The 15,102-nt window shown below is 35.2% G+C and overlaps 3 protein-coding genes and 1 pseudogene across 8 annotated transcripts; 3 read left to right on the forward strand and 1 right to left on the reverse strand.

The window, feature by feature from the left end:
- The first annotated feature begins 803 nt into the window (after positions 1-803).
- Positions 804-2,550, forward strand: LOC140825120 (cadmium-induced protein AS8). 3 transcript variants are annotated; one of them, XM_073186676.1, is made up of 4 exons: positions 804-934; positions 1,317-1,563; positions 1,750-2,025; positions 2,178-2,550. In XM_073186676.1, exons 2-4 carry the CDS (start codon positions 1,323-1,325, stop codon positions 2,189-2,191), a joined length of 531 nt encoding a protein of 176 aa, XP_073042777.1. In that variant the 5' UTR covers positions 804-934; positions 1,317-1,322; the 3' UTR covers positions 2,192-2,550. The 3 variants fall into 3 exon arrangements, with proteins under 3 accessions (XP_073042777.1, XP_073042779.1, XP_073042778.1); XM_073186678.1 differs by having other exon boundaries at positions 837-941; XM_073186677.1 differs by lacking the exon at positions 804-934 and having other exon boundaries at positions 1,011-1,563.
- A 3,700-nt stretch (positions 2,551-6,250) lies between these two features.
- On the forward strand, positions 6,251-6,742 carry LOC140828609 (agamous-like MADS-box protein AGL61). The gene has a single exon (XM_073191546.1). The coding sequence runs from the start codon at positions 6,251-6,253 to the stop codon at positions 6,740-6,742; it is 492 nt and encodes a 163-aa protein (XP_073047647.1).
- A 345-nt stretch (positions 6,743-7,087) lies between these two features.
- LOC140828610 (disease resistance protein RPM1-like) lies at positions 7,088-10,622 on the reverse strand (annotated as a pseudogene).
- On the forward strand, positions 10,426-13,942 carry LOC140825119 (MOB kinase activator-like 1A). 4 transcript variants are annotated; one of them, XM_073186673.1, is made up of 8 exons: positions 10,447-10,643; positions 10,855-11,070; positions 11,374-11,422; positions 11,953-12,061; positions 12,715-12,808; positions 12,956-13,089; positions 13,215-13,378; positions 13,723-13,942. In XM_073186673.1, the coding sequence occupies exons 5-8, from the start codon at positions 12,792-12,794 to the stop codon at positions 13,792-13,794; spliced, it is 387 nt and encodes a 128-aa protein (XP_073042774.1). In that variant the 5' UTR covers positions 10,447-10,643; positions 10,855-11,070; positions 11,374-11,422; positions 11,953-12,061; positions 12,715-12,791; the 3' UTR covers positions 13,795-13,942. The 4 variants fall into 4 exon arrangements, with proteins under 4 accessions (XP_073042773.1, XP_073042776.1, XP_073042775.1 ...); XM_073186672.1 differs by lacking the exon at positions 10,855-11,070 and having other exon boundaries at positions 10,426-10,643; XM_073186675.1 differs by lacking the exon at positions 11,953-12,061 and having other exon boundaries at positions 10,446-10,643.
- The last annotated feature ends 1,160 nt before the right edge of the window (positions 13,943-15,102 follow it).

Raw genomic sequence — 15,102 nt, forward strand, 5'->3', positions numbered from 1 at the left:
ACCAGGTTGAATAGTAGAAGTTAGGGGTGGGACGAAATACCGAAATACCGAAATATCGTGTCGAAAAAAATACCGAACTTACCGAAAAATCGGGATACCGAAAATTACGGATTTTCAATATCTTCACTACGCGGAGTACATTAGCGACGGTTTTATCCGTCGCTACAGTTAGCGACGGTTTGAAAACCGTCGCAACATAAACCGTCGTCGATTCATATTTAGCGACAGATCTATATATATTCCGTCGCTAAAATCCGTCGCAAGCACCATCCGTGTTTCGTAAGCACGGACGCTGCTCCACGTTTGCAGCGTCCGCGCTTACGAAGCACGAACGCTGCGTCAGGTGAGCAGTGTCCGCGCTTCATAAGCGCGGATTGAGGTAGTTTTGCAAACGTTTTTTTTTTAAAGTATTTTTGAAATTAATTTTAAAAATTAAATTATTTTTAATAAAAACCCAGATTTTAGAAATAAAGTCTTATACACACCTTAACGAAATACTTACATTTTAAAAATAATTTGGGTTCTCGAACCTTGGATGTACGTGGGCAGCGGCTAAAAGGGCCATTTGCTATGATTTCGTCCTATTGCTCGTCCCTGGGTCCCATATTTGCATTTTAAATAGATTTCGTGAACAATTGGATAAACTACAAATCTCGATTATCTAAAAATTATTTTATATTATTTTTTAAAAAATAATTAAATCGTCAAATACAACTATTAGTTAGTTGATAATATTATCAATTTTATAATTGAAAAATAATTAATTTAATTATACATATATAGAGGTATCTATATATATGGAAACATAAGCTTAAATATATTAAAAAAAGGTTCTTCATCATATCCGCAAGATCTTGCGGTTGCGCTTGAACGGTGAACGCCACACATTCACACTCGCTTACCTCCGACACATGAAAACCCCATCCAATTCCAGGTAACAAGTGCGTGAACTTTCTCCCAAAGCATTCAATATTGTCTTTGCCAAGTTCCTTTAATTTCAGCAAAGATCACGTTTGCTCAATACCTGATCAGCAACAGTAGGTACTGAAAAAAATCTGAAGCATAACGTTGAAGAAGTAATCAGAAAAGGGGGGGTGGGGGGAGGGGCTAGCCTCAAATTATAATTCTTCAATGATTAGTTATAAATTTTCTGCATTAGAAGTTATGACTGGAAGTGCGAAGCTTTCTTCTCACGAGTGTGTTATTGTATTATTGAAGACACCACTTGTCGTGAAACACTTTGCTAACTTTTGATTAATATCCCACAGATTGCAATAATTGTTTCTTTATTCTCTCCTTTTGTTTCTCAACTTCAGGTTAAAATGATTATAAAGAGCATTTTCAGGAGGTATGAAAGATGGAACCCGGTGCATCCAACGTACGGAGCCTTTTGGGGAGCTGGAATAGGCATAGGTTGCGGCGTGGGATGGGGTCCTGGCTTTGGCCCTGAAGTAATTGGTTATGTTGGATCTGGCTGTGGCGTTGGATTTAACATTGGCTTCACTTTGCTCGGTTTTGGCATTGGCCTTCCAACCAATTACATATTTACGGTCCCTCATAATGGTACGTTGCTCACATTTGAAACCCATCCTTTTGTCAGTACAAATCTTTTATAGCTTGCTTTTATGCAATATAAGCATGAAAAACCAGAAGAATATAATGGCATTTTTTAAATTTTCGTTTTTGTTTAAACCAGCTCGCTGGCTGCATCAAGGAGAAGTTAGATTAATGATTTAATTGATGTGTTAGCTTTTATGGTGACAAGAAGGGGAACATTGGAAGCTGCTCTGGCTAGAGGTTCGCTTGCTAGCCGAACCGGTGAAGGACTTAGCTGGGACTCGAGCAAATCAAGCATTTTCGATGTCCAACAAAATTTACTTGAATCGTTTTCTAGCTTCAAGTTTAAAAATCCACTGGAGAACAGACTGAATTTACCCGACATGAGAACCATGTTGATTTCCCGTTCAAAACCCATACATGATTGTTTACAAAGAGTTGGTGGGAACTTGTTTCCTGGGGATAGAGGTAATACTCTATTTTCTTCTCGGCTCCGTTGACTTTTGTTGCTAGAAAGTGAAGTGATATGTTACATTTATTTTCAGTATATCCGTTTTTCGAGAGAGGTTTATGTCAATTTATTTAGAAAGTGTAGCGGCGTGACACGTTTTATTTTACAGGTTCGAAGAGTTGAGATCCTCGGAATTCAGATTAGCTGCCTGTTTGGCTTGATATCGCGCCGATTCAAGGGAAAACATCCATTTGCTTACAACATCATACGACAAAAGTTTTCTTTGATTTTAATAGTAAAATCACATCTACGTTTGAGCCTCAATACTATCATCAAGCTGTGAAGCATGAAGAGTGGCTTCAAGCCATAAAAGTGTATTGGCAGCTATGGGAGTCCAACGACACAAGGTCCTTAGTTCCCTTAACACCCGGAAAACACTGGTGGCTCAAATTGAGTGTACCAAATTAAGTACAATTTGAATGGGTCTGTAGAACGATACAAAGCAAGAACTATACTTAATGGAAGGGTCATGATTTTATGAAGTTTTTTTCACATGTTGCAAAATTCTTTCATGTCAAGACCACATGAGCATGTGGTTTGTCTCATTTAATGATTCAAAATTATTGAATCCAAGATCACACGGGTTTTTGAGGCTTCCTCCTTGCTATTAGGTCAAGGAATCCTGGTTTTTTTTTTTAAAAATAAAATAAATTGGTAACAAGTTGAATAAGGAAGTCCGGATTTCGATTTTGATTGTGCTTTTTTTTTAATAATAATAATTATTATTTCTTTGGTCGAATAATTTCCTTTACAGCGTCACAGTTCTAATTTTGGAAATAATCTTCGTATACTGTTATTTTTATTTTTATCCTATAAACATGGACATGATTTTAAAAAAATAAAAACAATTGAATTTCATTTTAAAAAAGATTCCAAGTTTATGCGTTTTCTTTCAAAATTTTCAGGCTATTCTGTGTGGGTCGGACGTAAAAATCTGTTAAAAGCTTATGCTATATCAGACTTGTAGAGAGATTATTAAATCAGAAAACAATTTGTGTTTTTTTTTAAAAAAAAAACAGATCAATGATATTTGAATATAACTTTATACATGACCGTGCTTATTAAAAGGCAAATGAGTCCAATGACTCAGGTCCATCTCTTTTTTAGGACCCAAAATTTTTTTAGCAAAATTTATTATATATAATACTAGTTAGATAGTCTAAAACCAATTATTTATTAATGCTTAGCATGTTATCGGTTTTTTTCATCATACTCATGTGGGCATTGCCCACATGATATGATGGATGACCAAGATTTGTCCATGCATATATAGGACTCACTTTTTTTTTTGAAATTGTATGTGTGCAATATCTTACCCGTTGAAATGAAGCGAAGGTAGTGCCCACATTGGTAAGATCTCATTAACCCCTATTATCGATTTATTTCTCAATCTTCCCCAATATTCATCTGCAGACAAGCCTTAATCGACTCCAGTCGTTGCGTCGTCTCTAGGTTTGATTGAAAGACCCGTGAGGAACTGCAAGTCTATTTTCTTGTATTTGCTTTTTTCGGGCTTCTAATTTTTTATTGTAGTTTTTTAATTTCTTCGGGGCTTTATATGGTATTTATAATCTACGTTTTTTGACTGAAATTTTGTTGGATGTAATGCTTATCTGGCCTTCAAATCTTCATATTGCTTATAAAATCTTGTTGACTGTCTCGGTCACAGTAGCAAGTGAAGAGCGAAGTTTCTCAAAAATAAAGCTCATCAAAACTTTTCTCCGATCAACCATGTCACGAGAAAGATTGAATGGATTGGCTATGTTATCGATTGAGAAAGAAATTACTGAACAACTTGATTATATAGAGTTGATTAGTATTTTTAGCTCTAAAACTGTTAGGCGGGTTGTTTTTTAGTGATCATGTTGGACATGTTTAATATTTTTATTCTTTTAGTTTTTTATATTGTCTTTGACGTATTGATTTAATTGGAAAAATTGCTATGAAACTAAAAAAAATATGAACACACATTATGATTCGGAGTGTAAGGCCCGAGAATTTTATCCTATTAATCTGAAATGATTTGGGGATAATTGATGTGATTATAGACGAAAAGGATCGGACCGAGAAACGAGATAATGCATGAAAATGTGCGAGGAACAGTAGCCCTTGCGCATATGCGCGACGTGGGCAGAGGACCTCGCGCATATGCTTAATTACTGACTGATTCGTCTAGTCACTGGCTGATTCGCTTAGTCACTGGCCGATTCGCCTAGTTACTGACTGATTCGTCTAGTCATTCGCTGATTCGCCTATTCTCTGACTGATTCGTCCATTCTGCGGCCTATTTACCCAGACCCTGGATATATGAATTATATCGATGCCGTTTAGGGATTGATTCATTCCTATCGACTGAGATTCGGTATATTTATCATTATTCAGACACCGAGATCCCTAGATTAGAATAGAGTCGAGTCTGAGACGACGAGTCGGTTGAGTTGAGTCTGATACGACATGTTGATTGACATTGTTTATATCATTCATGTTTGTTGAATTGCTACATGTTAATGATATCTTTAGTATGCTTTTATATATGTTTTTATATGATTACATGTATACATTGTTTATATTGGGATTTATTTTCACCGGAGTTATCCGACTGTTGTCTTGTTTTGTATATGTGCATGACAACAGCTGGGGCTGGATCTGGGTCAAGAAGAGGATGAGAGAAAACAGATAGCGTGGAGATCCGGACTTAGGAGTATATCTGTTATATCACCTGAAAAGTAGTGAAGAAGCAATAGTTATTATGATTTGTTGTTGTACAAGACTTGTACTTAGACCTGAATAGTGATCTTGTAAATGAGATAAGACTTATTTCATATGTTGCGTACTCTCGTATTTTTTAAAAAAATTTAGACCCTGTTTATTTTAATTGATTAATTATTCCCAGAAAGTGATTAAGAGTTGAATTAAGTTCGGGTCCCCACACGGAGGCCTCTATTTAAAAGTTAGACTCAGACCCAAATATTGTTAGGATCGGCTCTGACTTTATAGGCCAAAAAACGTAGATATCTGTGAAACGCGTCAACTTTACCGATATTCACAATAAAAAATAATGTTCTTAGCATAAAAAGTAATAATTTTTTATAGATGACTCAAATAAGAGATATGTCTCACAAAATACGATCCGTGAGACCGTCTCACACAAGTTTTTATCTATTTTTTTATTTATATAGAATTGCAATTTATATTTTATCACTCAAATTTTCTAAATTCTATAATCAATTTTAGATAAAAAAAATCTAAAGTTAGTATTTTAAAAGTATAGATCACAATGAATCTATCATCTCTTCTAATCAATCATAGATTTCCTCCAAAAAATTTGATGGGAGTTCACAATCAAATACGTACATAGGAATACACACACACATATATAAAACTAGAATTGTAATTTATATTTTATCAGTCAGATTTTCTAAATTCTATAATCAATTTTAGATAAAATCTAAAGTTAATATTTAAAAGTACAGATCACAATGAATCTATCATCTCTTCTGATCAATCACAGAGTTTCCTCCGAAAAAATTGGTGGGAGTTCTCAATCAAAAACGTACGTAATATATATATATATATATATATATATATATATATATATATATAGACACACAAACGGCTAGAATTGCAATTAAATTTTGAGTGAGTCTCATCTGAGACCGTCTCACGGATCATAATTCGTGAGACGGGTCAACTATACCCATATTCACAATAAAAAGTAATACTCTTAGCATAAAAATTAATATTTTTTCATGGGTGATCCAAATAAAAGATCTGTCTCATAAATACGACCCGTGAGACCGTCTCACACAAATTTTTGTCTTAAATTTTATAAAATCTAAAGTTAATATTTAAAAAATATAGATCACAATGATGATATATATTTATATCTATACACACACGGCTAGAATTGCAATTAAATTTTATAATCAATTTTAGATAAAATCTAAAGTTAATATTTTAAAAATATAGATCACAATGAATCTATCATCTCTTCTGATCAATCATAGATTTTCTCCTAAAAAATTGGTGGGAGTTCCCACTTAAATACGTACGTAGGAACACACACATATATACATACATATACATACATATATATATATATATATATATATGTTTATGTACGGCCAATTTTCACAAGTGTCTGCTGCGGTCGTCTTGCTTCTCTATCACATAATCGACACAATGAGCACAGAAAATAAAGTAGTAGTAATAGACAGCGAAAACCCAAGGAAACGAAAAGAAAGAAGGGTGGGGATCCAGCTGATCGAGGACAGAGGTGAACTGAACACAACCTTCACAAAACGGCGGCAAGGCCTCTTCAAGAAGATTATGACCTTCTGCGATAAATTCGAAGCCCAGGTAGGGATCATTGCTTTCTCCAAATCCGGAAACCTCTACCTCCATGGTGATCCTGAATTCGACCCGCTTTTGAAACGCTACCTTGCCGATCCTTCTTCTTCTGTGGCCATGGAGGGTGCGATAACCCTGTTTGATGCATCAGGGATCCCCGAGGAACCCGCGCTGACAGACGTGGAGAACAGAATCGACGAGACGTTGGGGAAGGGGCGACCCGCTTGGGATATGATTCTGGAGGACCTAGAGTTTAATCAACTTGAAGAAATTGAAAAGGCTGTCAAACTTAGGAAAACCAAGATTGCCGCGCGTGATGACTAGCTGCATCGAGACCAGGGTTCTACCATCTATGACAATTTTTTTTTTTACTGTTTCGTTTGATTGATTCAATTTTCGGGTGTTTGGTTGAGTTTAATTCTAAATCTGTCACGAATCATTGATGAATTCATGTGAGTTTTGGGTACGGTACGGTAAGTCTGCGTGTTGAAATTTCTCGTGAATGAATCTTCCAAAAATTCATTCACCACTTGTCAATTAAGCGATCGAGATTTTGATTGTCATATGACTTTGTTTTTTTTTTTTTTTTTTTTTTTTTGTGTACAATCATGTTATCAAATAGGCATAAAAAATTAATTATATACAGCGAATAAGGGTTCTACTGCACGCCTACGATAAAACAAAATAATATTGAATACCGGTGAGGCCAAAGCAGGGAATGTTTGCTTCATTGCTTGTACTCAAAGGACCCAAGTATCTCAAATTGAATAGCTTACCAATGGCTCTTGGTATGTTATCGATCATCGATCGGGGCATCCCTCAATTCTAGTACCCTTAATAATTTAAAGTTAGAAAAAGAGTGTCCAGGGGGAGGTTGTTAGGATCTTTAACATTGAAGGCGGGAAATGATCCAACTTGACTAATATCATGCCCAAACTGAATAGCTGAGTCAGCATGAATAGATATCCGGCGTGCTGTTATTTCATCTTTGAGATCTTGACATGAATGGTTTTTTTCAGCGGTGAAAAGAGCTAGCTCCGGCATCAGGTCATGCATTTTTCATACTTTAGGCCTCAAAACTGTTACGCTTCTTAACTTGAAGAAGACATCTAGACACGAGTTCTGTCAAATAGATCTTTCCCACATCTTCTGGAGATAGACGTTTTCTTTCTTCCAAAAATCCTTCCGCCATCCACATTCTAATCAATCTTCCTGCTCCAACCCAATGCACGGCAGGGAAACAGCAACAATACAGAAAGCAGTTCTTGAGAAAATATGGTAAATCTTTGAAGCTAATCAACGTAACCTTTTTCACTTCATCTAGCATAGAATTGTTGTTGATATGCCAACTAAAACTCTCGTAAATTTCATTCCATTTTAGTTCCGACAATTTTTAGAAGCCATCAAGCGGCCAGAATTGCAAGAGGTAGACCCTCACACTTGTCAACTAAAACCCGAGCTATATCCTCGAGTTCTGGAGGACAACTGCAACAAGTTTCGTTGTCAAATGCCTTATTTATAAAGAGGGTACAAGCATAGTCCCTAGATAGGGGCCGAGAATGAAGGACATGCCACATAGGAGTAAGATGCTATGTCTTCCTTTCGGGTCGTAACAGTAACTTGACTCCCCTTTTTTCTTTTTCTTTTTTATCTGGAAGGGAAACGCTTTCCTCCTTCCACAAATAACTTCTCCACACATCATCCGAGAACAAGTACCTTTTGTCTCGCAAGAAAGCGACAAGAGTCTGCACCAACTGCGTTTAAGTTTTCGTACTTGAGGTCACGGGCTTACAGTTCACTCTGGAATTAAAGAATTCGTTGATCATCTTGCCCAACAGGTCCTCAATCACGTAATTCTGGAAAACATGTACCCACGCATAGCAATCGAAAGATCTTTTCACTGCAATGTTACTGTAGGTTTAGCTGCTAATGATGTATTCCGGAACTACCCATGCCGACTATGGATATCACATCACGCTGTTGCTCTCCATCTGTCAACCACTGCAACAGTTGATTGGCTTCATCCTCGACTCCCACAAATTCAGCACCTTCAACAAAGAAAGCTGTTTCTTCAATATTACTTGCATAATCGAGGGAGTGATGAGAATGGGGATCTTCCCCCACGTGACTCAGATCATATCTCTTGCTTCTCTTCGAGATTGCTTTGATCTCGTGTCATCTTCAAATCAGTGGCTTGTTTGTCTTATCCAGAACTTCTTCGGGAACAAAACAACATGGTGGAGGAACCCCAGAATTCCCTCCTGTTTCATGCTGTCCATACGGTACAAGAACTCGTCTAAACGCATCTTCGGCCTTAATTCGCTGCAGCGTACCTCACTTGCGTCCCCCCCTTCGTCCGAGTCTCTGCACTTTTCAGCATAACAAAGGAACGACTTCATGCTCTCGAGCTTGAGTTTGATCTTAGAAATCTGATGTCCAACTCCTCCTCCACTGCTGAAACTTGGTGTCTGGAGAAGGAGATCGATGCTTAATACTAACACATCTACAACAGAGCTCAGCCGTATTACCCAATACGAAATTCTCGATCAAGTTTTTTTTGTTCCATTGTTCCCTGTCTAGATTAACTGATGCTCGCCTGGAAAATAAGGCAAGTGCCTTAGTCTCTCTCATTCAAGAAAAATTAGTTGGGACCCCGTACCCATGGACCACACACCTTATGTTCTTGCATCTTTTTAAGTTCGATGGAATGACTGGATTTTAACAAAACCAGATAATTTCGGGCTAATAATTATGATAATAATTAAACAACAAACGAGCAGTCAAGATCATGTCTTAGAATGAATGTTGACGGACAAATTGATGTGAATGCCACTGTTGTAGTTGATTCAACCCCAATACCAATTGAGAAGCTCATGTCTCATCCTAAAGCTGCTTGGGAACTGGGAAGCCAACTTTTTCCCTTGCTAAAGTCAACAACTTTTAGAATGGCAAATCGACAGCTAATATCCTTGACTTTAAGACTCCTTGTGCAACATGCTGTCCCACTAATTTACTCAACTTAAAACTGCAAAATTTGTACTTCGAAGAACTATACTTCAAGTTTGAAGATTTTCTGTTTCGGGAAAGAGGGAGAGGAAAAACTGTTTTCAAGTGATTGCCCACAGTTTGTGAAAAACAAAAGACAGCACAAGAAACCTTGAAATTTCCCATTAATGTGCTTTCCATTAAATAACAGATATATAGTCTCAAAAAAGTTAAATAATCTACTAACCCTTTCAACATATATGTCCAAATATCGATCATTCACTACAGATTCCTAATTAGTCATTATTTGTTAGCCATTTCCGATTATCACATTCATCTTCATCGATACTTTATCGATTATATTTCCGATTAATTATAGCTCAGCAAGAACTCAAAATTGAGTTGAAATCTAATATTCAAGATATAATAATATAATATTTTTTTTCTATTTATTATCCTATTTGGGATTTAAAAAAAAACACACTCAAGGTAGCGAGTAGGTTTCTTATGAGACAGTCTCACGAATCTTTATTTGTGAGACGAGTCAACTTACGGATGTTCACAATAAAAAGTAATACTCTTAGCATAAAAATAATATTTTTTCATGGATGACTCAAATAAAATATTTGTCTCACAAAATACGACTCATGAGATCGTCTTACACAAATTTTTGTCCAATGTAGCATACTACTACTTAAACGAGCTTTTTTGGTCTGCCCAAGCTCACCAAATCCTATATCACAAATTACTCGATATGGAGACCGGATTTAGCTCCAATAATAATTTCATTTGGTTTTTTATGAAATGTTAAATTTTTACAAAAATTTAATTTTAATATATTTGAGCGAGAAACTAAAGTTCATTTTTGAACACAAGTAGTGTGATAATAACGTACATTTCATATTGAAGATTATAGCAAAGTGATACCCGCAAATAAATTAAAATTAATGAAAAGTTTTTACAAATTTAAATTTAGATATAAGATTTTTTAAATTATAAATAATGAAGTTTAAGTGAATAAATAGGATATTTCTGCGCTGCTCTGTCCTGTTTATCATTGGAGGGGAAGTCAGTGCTGGACAGCTTTTTTCGACGTTTCCTCTGATATTTATGACCACCGTTCCAATCCCATAAATACTCCAACATATTCCTGTGTGTGTGTGTGTGAATAATCTTACCTTTCGTCGCCCTTTCCATCCATCTTTCTATCCGGAGCCATGAGTCTCTTTGGCCTGGGCAGGTGATTTTTGTTTCATGGTTAACATTTCATTTGGTTTGTATTGATCGATATCTCATTTTGTGATTGTTTTATGTCCGATCTGTCCTTTTCTTGGATTAATTCTTTGTATTGTTGTTAATTTGTTGAGTTTGACTTTTCTTTATTATTGCAATTTGGGGTTTTTGTGTGATCTTTGTTATCTTTTCTCTTTTTTGTTTTGATGTTTTGATAGATTTATCAAGAAAGAAGATGAATTTTTATCTTCCAAGATTGAATTTTTTGAAGGGAGAAAGTTGATGTTGAAGGAGTAGCCTTCGGTTTTGAGGGTACAGAATGCATTAATAGCTTTATGATTGTGATGAAGGGGATTGAAACACAGCTTGTTTGGGAGATTTGCCAGTGGATCCATTTGTTGTCCGGAGGACAATTGAATCCTTAAGTCCTGATGGTACTTAAAGAGTTAAATTTTTACCTGGATGTCACAACATGTCCTAGTAGATTGGTTAATTGTGAATGATGTTTAAACACTGAAAATTTGTAATCATCTGCATGTTATACATTGAGAAAGTGAAGGTAGTGCTTCAGAAATCCTTTTATCGAATTGTCTTGTGGGGCTAAACTGGTGATCTTCATATCAATTATCTTTATTCATTCATCCCATGATTTTATCTTTAATATTTCTATTTGTTTTTGATAATTTTTGTTCGGTGCTTCTTGTTATTTATGAGCTCTGCTTTGATTTCTCAAACAGGAACCAAAAAACATTCCGTCCAAAGAAAAGTGCTCCGTCAGGCAGTAAGGTGGATTTTTTGCAATATAAACTTTGTTTCCTTGTCTGTTTCTCAATTATGCCCTGTCGAAGAACTTCAGCATGATGTATACTCATTTTCTTTACCTTTCATAAGTTCTACTTTCTGCTGGTAGAAACGATATCAACTTTGATGCTGAGTGTTGATTTTAAATTTTATATTCTTTTGATTGTGTGACACCTGTGCCCCTTCTCTATTTTACGAGGAAATATCAACTTTATTTGCCATGCATAGCGATGGCACGCCAAGAGAGAAACTTGATTTTGGATAGTTTGCGTGAATGAAAATTTCACGCTCATTTCGTTGAGGATGTACACTGGAAAACAGTAGTTATAAAGTCCTTTTTATTTTCTTCCATGTCCCCATTTTTCGCATTCCATCACTCCTCACAGTTCGATTTCTTGACTTCATGTCATACTTGCTATCTGAATGCTTTGTATCCACATTTTGCCTTCCGCATAACTTTATAGTTAATTCGTGCCACCACATCGCATTGTTTAATCAATATGATCAATTGTTAGGGGGCACAGCTGAGAAAGCATATTGATGCCACTTTAGGTAGTGGAAACTTGAGAGAAGCTGTAAGGCTACCTCCTGGCGAGGATATAAATGAATGGCTTGCTGTCAACAGTACTCTCTTTCTCCCCCTCTGTGTGTGTGTGCATGTGTGCAGTTTATGTGTTTGGAATTAGGTGGAAAGTATGCTTGTGAAGTTTTTCATTTTTTCGAATTCACGTTCTTTATAAGTTTGGTTTGGATGTAAGATGAACATCCAAGAAGTACAAGCATGTTGATTACAGAAGTAATGGGAAAAAAATAACAGACAGCAATAAGAACAAACATCATGTTGCAATGCAGGCTCCCCTTCAATATAGAAGCGTAAGATGAGTAGAGCCTGCTTATGAGTTGGTCGACCCAATTTGTCTCAGTTGAGCTTAAGAATGTGTGTGCTTGAGCTCAATTTTAGTTGTTTATGAGCTTGTGAACTTTTACAAACTCAACTGAAGTCCCCTGTGTCCATCTGCTTCTCTTAACTTGAACCTTCTGTATATCTCGTGCCTGATTTAGAAGATTATATCTTTATGGATTTTAATTTAAGTAATTCCATGAACCTAATTATATGTTGGAAACTATACAGAAGTAATTCCATGAACCCTAATTATATGTTGGAAACTATACAGATGCACAGAGTGCGTTAATTTTTTCCCTTTGTTGGCGCATGGGCTCTCAATTTTAGGATCAGAATTAAAAAGTCCATTTGATTATTAGTTTTTACTTTTCAGCTGTGGATTTCTTCAACCAAGTGAACCTCCTTTACGGAACCCTCACAGAGTTCTGCACACCAGAGAACTGTCCTACAATGTCAGCCGGCCCCAAGTATGTCTCAATTACTTTCGGATGACAAGTGTTTCACAGTAATATCTTTCCAGATAATAATATCAATGATACCCTTAATCTCCGTCTTTCTGAAGAAACTTAAAAATCATTAGTGTTACTGAGCCGCCAAACATAATTGTTTTGCAGATACGAATATAGATGGGCAGACGGGGTTCAAATAAAGAAACCTATTGAAGTTTCAGCTCCTAAATATGTTGAATATTTAATGGATTGGATTGAAACCCAATTGGATGACGAGTCTATATTTCCTCAAAAGCTTGGTAATAGTAATATCTTATTACGAATGAACATGCTATCACCTGCTCGAATACACATTGGTCGTAGTTATCTTTTCATGTCATCTTGTTTTGTGACGACACATCTAACTGACAAAAGGTTACTGTAGGCACACCATTTCCTTCAAATTTCAGGGATGTTGTGAAGACCATATTTAAACGACTGTTTCGTGTGTACGCCCATATATATCACTCTCATTTTCAGAAGATTGTGAGTCTCAAGGAGGAGGCACATCTAAATACATGTTTCAAGCATTTCATACTATTCACCTGTGTAAGTTTATTATTCTTGGGATCTTCTTGTATAACATATTTTTCATCACCACTCAACTTGAAATAATCAAAATTTTCCTGCTCTTTTTTTTAATCTATTTTATTACTTAACAAAATCTATTTTTTATCTGATAAATATTTTATTTTATTCTCACGTAGTTTAGCTTTAGATTGTTTTTGGGCTTAGAGCCAGTTAGCTAAGATATCGAGCTCGAATACGAAAATATCGGGCTGTTTTTACTTAGCTTTGCTCAACCCTACGTGTTCATTCTTCAGATTCTTGGTTTTTTTATCCCTTCCTTTTTCTTCGCAGTTTCTTTGATGAAGATTACTATAATTATGCAGGAATTCATGCTGATAGACAAGAAGGAACTTGCTCCTCTTCAAGAACTCATAGAATCCATCGTCCCATATTAAAGACATGTTTCTGATTATTTGAACTGACTTTTATTAAGAGATCAAATAAGTGTTTGGTTGCAACCACAGTAACGATTTTAGCATTACTGATGTTTCGCAGATTTTTGTGTATCATGTTCGTGTAAGATTTCTGTTGCTTGTTTTCTTATTTTATGTGTTTTTACTTGCATCAATATGTCATTTTTTCTGTAGAGGTGCAAATTTCAGCCTGAAGTTTTTCGTCACCTTTTCGTTTCGAAGACGCGGATCGAATAACAAAAAGCACAAAAACTCTCGAGCCTTGTGGAGATTTTGTGATCGGATATCATTTCTATATGTACTATCGAACTTATATATATATATATATACATACATACATATATATATACATATATATATATATATAGTTACAGTATAATCTCTTTATATATTAAGCTTGATTTAATTTTGAGTTACAATCTTCGTCCAAAGTAAAGTCATCAGATTTGCTGGTTGTGCTGCTAAAATGCTCGCCGTCTATAAAGTTTAGATTTGATATATGGGATTCAAAAATCATAAATAAATAAATAAAAGGAAGTAAAATTTAAATTTTTTTCCCTAAAATACCCTTATTTTTTATCATTCTTGTTCAATAACATCAGTCCGTTATCTTAAATGGAAATCATGGAAAGATAGTAATAGCCATCTTGAATTTTATACCAATTAAAAATAAATATTATAAAGTTCACACAATTAGCCTGTTATTATATCTTATTTCAAATTTTAAAAAAATAAAGTTATCAAAATTAATAATTAGTTTGACTATCAAATAGTGGTCGTGTATAAACTGGCTTGGATCATAAACAATTAAAGAATGTATATATTATACTATAAAATCAAAAGCACTGTGATGAATAAAACTAAAGACGGAAACACAATGACAACTTGATGACCCAAGCATGATGTATTAAATAACAAATGAAAAATTTAAAGATGGCCACAAATTGTCAATGTGATTATAACTTTTCAAATAATTAAAAACTAATACAGGATATGGTCACGGTTGGTGGTTCACCTAACGCAAAATCTGTTCACTTGTGCTATCAAATGATGGACATGGACCTCACACACAACTTTGTTTAGGAATATTATTTATTTTTGTAGGTAAAATAATACTTAGGCGGAAGATCTTATATAATTTTTTTTTTATTATTATATAAGCATAATCTCACGACTCAAACATGAATTTATGTATAATATAAACAGAATAACAATAATCAAAATTAAAATATATGTAAATAATTTATTTTTGTCACAAAACAACATAACAATGTTTGAACTTATTATTTT

The sequence above is a fragment of the Primulina eburnea genome, chromosome 3, assembly GCF_022965805.1.
Source record: "Primulina eburnea isolate SZY01 chromosome 3, ASM2296580v1, whole genome shotgun sequence".
NCBI classification, from domain to species: Eukaryota; Viridiplantae; Streptophyta; class Magnoliopsida; order Lamiales; family Gesneriaceae; genus Primulina; species Primulina eburnea.

Bases quoted from the DNA above. Each gene is read 5' to 3' on its own strand.
- LOC140825119 (XM_073186672.1), top strand. From the start codon at position 10,621: ATGAGTCTCTTTGGCCTGGGCAG. The intron at 10,644-11,373 runs GTGATTTTTGTT...TTTCTCAAACAG, and splicing joins AGTCTCTTTGGCCTGGGCAG to GAACCAAAAAACATTCCGTC. The intron at 13,090-13,214 runs GTAATAGTAATA...AGGTTACTGTAG, and splicing joins TATATTTCCTCAAAAGCTTG to GCACACCATTTCCTTCAAAT.
- LOC140828609 (XM_073191546.1), top strand. From the start codon at position 6,251: ATGAGCACAGAAAATAAAGTAGTAGTAATAGACAGCGAAAACCCAAGG.
- LOC140825120 (XM_073186676.1), top strand. From the start codon at position 1,323: ATGATTATAAAGAGCATTTTCAGGAGGTATGAAAGATGGAACCCGGTG. The intron at 1,564-1,749 runs GTACGTTGCTCA...TTGATGTGTTAG, and splicing joins ATTTACGGTCCCTCATAATG to CTTTTATGGTGACAAGAAGG.